This window comes from Alosa sapidissima, chromosome 23, assembly GCF_018492685.1.
Source record: "Alosa sapidissima isolate fAloSap1 chromosome 23, fAloSap1.pri, whole genome shotgun sequence".
Lineage (NCBI taxonomy): Eukaryota > Metazoa > Chordata > Actinopteri > Clupeiformes > Clupeidae > Alosa > Alosa sapidissima.
The window spans coordinates 28,271,651-28,272,712 of NC_055979.1; the positions used below are offsets into that span (position 1 = coordinate 28,271,651).

Consider the following 1,062-nt stretch of genomic DNA (forward strand, 5'->3'; position numbering starts at 1 on the left):
TCTCTCCCTCTCCTCCCCCTCTCTCTCCCCTTTCCCTCTCTCCACCTCTCTCTCTCTCCTCTCTCCCTTCTCCCTCTCCTCCTCTCCTCCTTCTCCTCCTCTCTCCCTCTCTCCACCTCCTTCTCCTCCTCCTCCTCTCTCCCTCTCTCCTCCTTCTCCTCCTCTCTCCCTCTCTCCACCTCCTTCTCCTCCTCCTCCTCTCTCCTCATCCTCCTCCTCCTCTCTCTCTCCAGCGTAACGCGGTGTTTGCCATCTCTCCGGCCACTATGGAGGTGCTGCTGGCGGTGCTGGGTCGGGTGTGAGCGGGTGGGCTCGGCGGGCGGCGACGCAGAGGACTGGGACAGCGAGGCGCCGGACCGCAAGGCTCTGCTGACGCTGGGCTGCCTGCGCGAGGTCGTGCACCGCCTGCTGGTCAGCAGCTCCGACCAGCGGCAGGTGGAGATCAGCGGCGTGCTGGAGAGCTACTTCAAGCTACTCAACTCTGACCCCGCTGCCCCACTGCAGCTGCAGGGCAAGGGTGGAGGAGGAGGAGGAGGAGGAGGAGGAGGAGGAGGTGGGGGAGGTGGAGGCGGGGGCAACAATGCTGTTACCATGACGAGCCCCACCACACCCCGTGCTGCCGCCCGTGCAGAGGTCCAGGCACTGGGAGAGCCGCTTTGTGGCTCTGCAGGTGCACATGCTGGGTGAGTTGAGTGTGTGTGTGTGTGTGTGTGTGTGTGTGTGTGTGTGTGTGTGTGTGTGTGTGTGTGTGTGTGTGTGTGTGTGTGGTGATATCTGTAGACAGGGATGTCTGGTTGGCATGAGTTGAAGAGTGTGACCGGGGTTTGGCTGTAACCTGAGCTGAATGTGTCTGTAGGGCTAAAGACTGGACTAGCTCTCTCTCTCTGTGTGTGTGTGTGTGCGTGTGTGTGCGTGTGTGCGTGTGTGTGTGTGTGTGCATGTGTGTGTGTGTGTTTGTGAGGGGGGCTGTGTGGTTTGGCTTGCCTTTTATGTTGATCAGCAGACATGACTGATAATTGGATTAAATAAAAGAAATCTCTTTCTCTCTCTCTCTCTCTCTCT

The 1,062-nt window shown here is 59.1% G+C and overlaps 1 protein-coding gene across 1 annotated transcript in view; it reads left to right on the forward strand.

Annotated features, from left to right (window-relative positions):
• The window catches only part of nbeal1 (neurobeachin-like 1), a 64,462-nt gene that overhangs the window by 18,543 nt on the left and 44,857 nt on the right, over positions 1 to 1,062 (forward strand). The window contains 2 exon segments of the mRNA XM_042081718.1: positions 234 to 323; positions 325 to 683. Coding sequence (XP_041937652.1) covers positions 234 to 323; positions 325 to 683 — 449 coding nt within the window.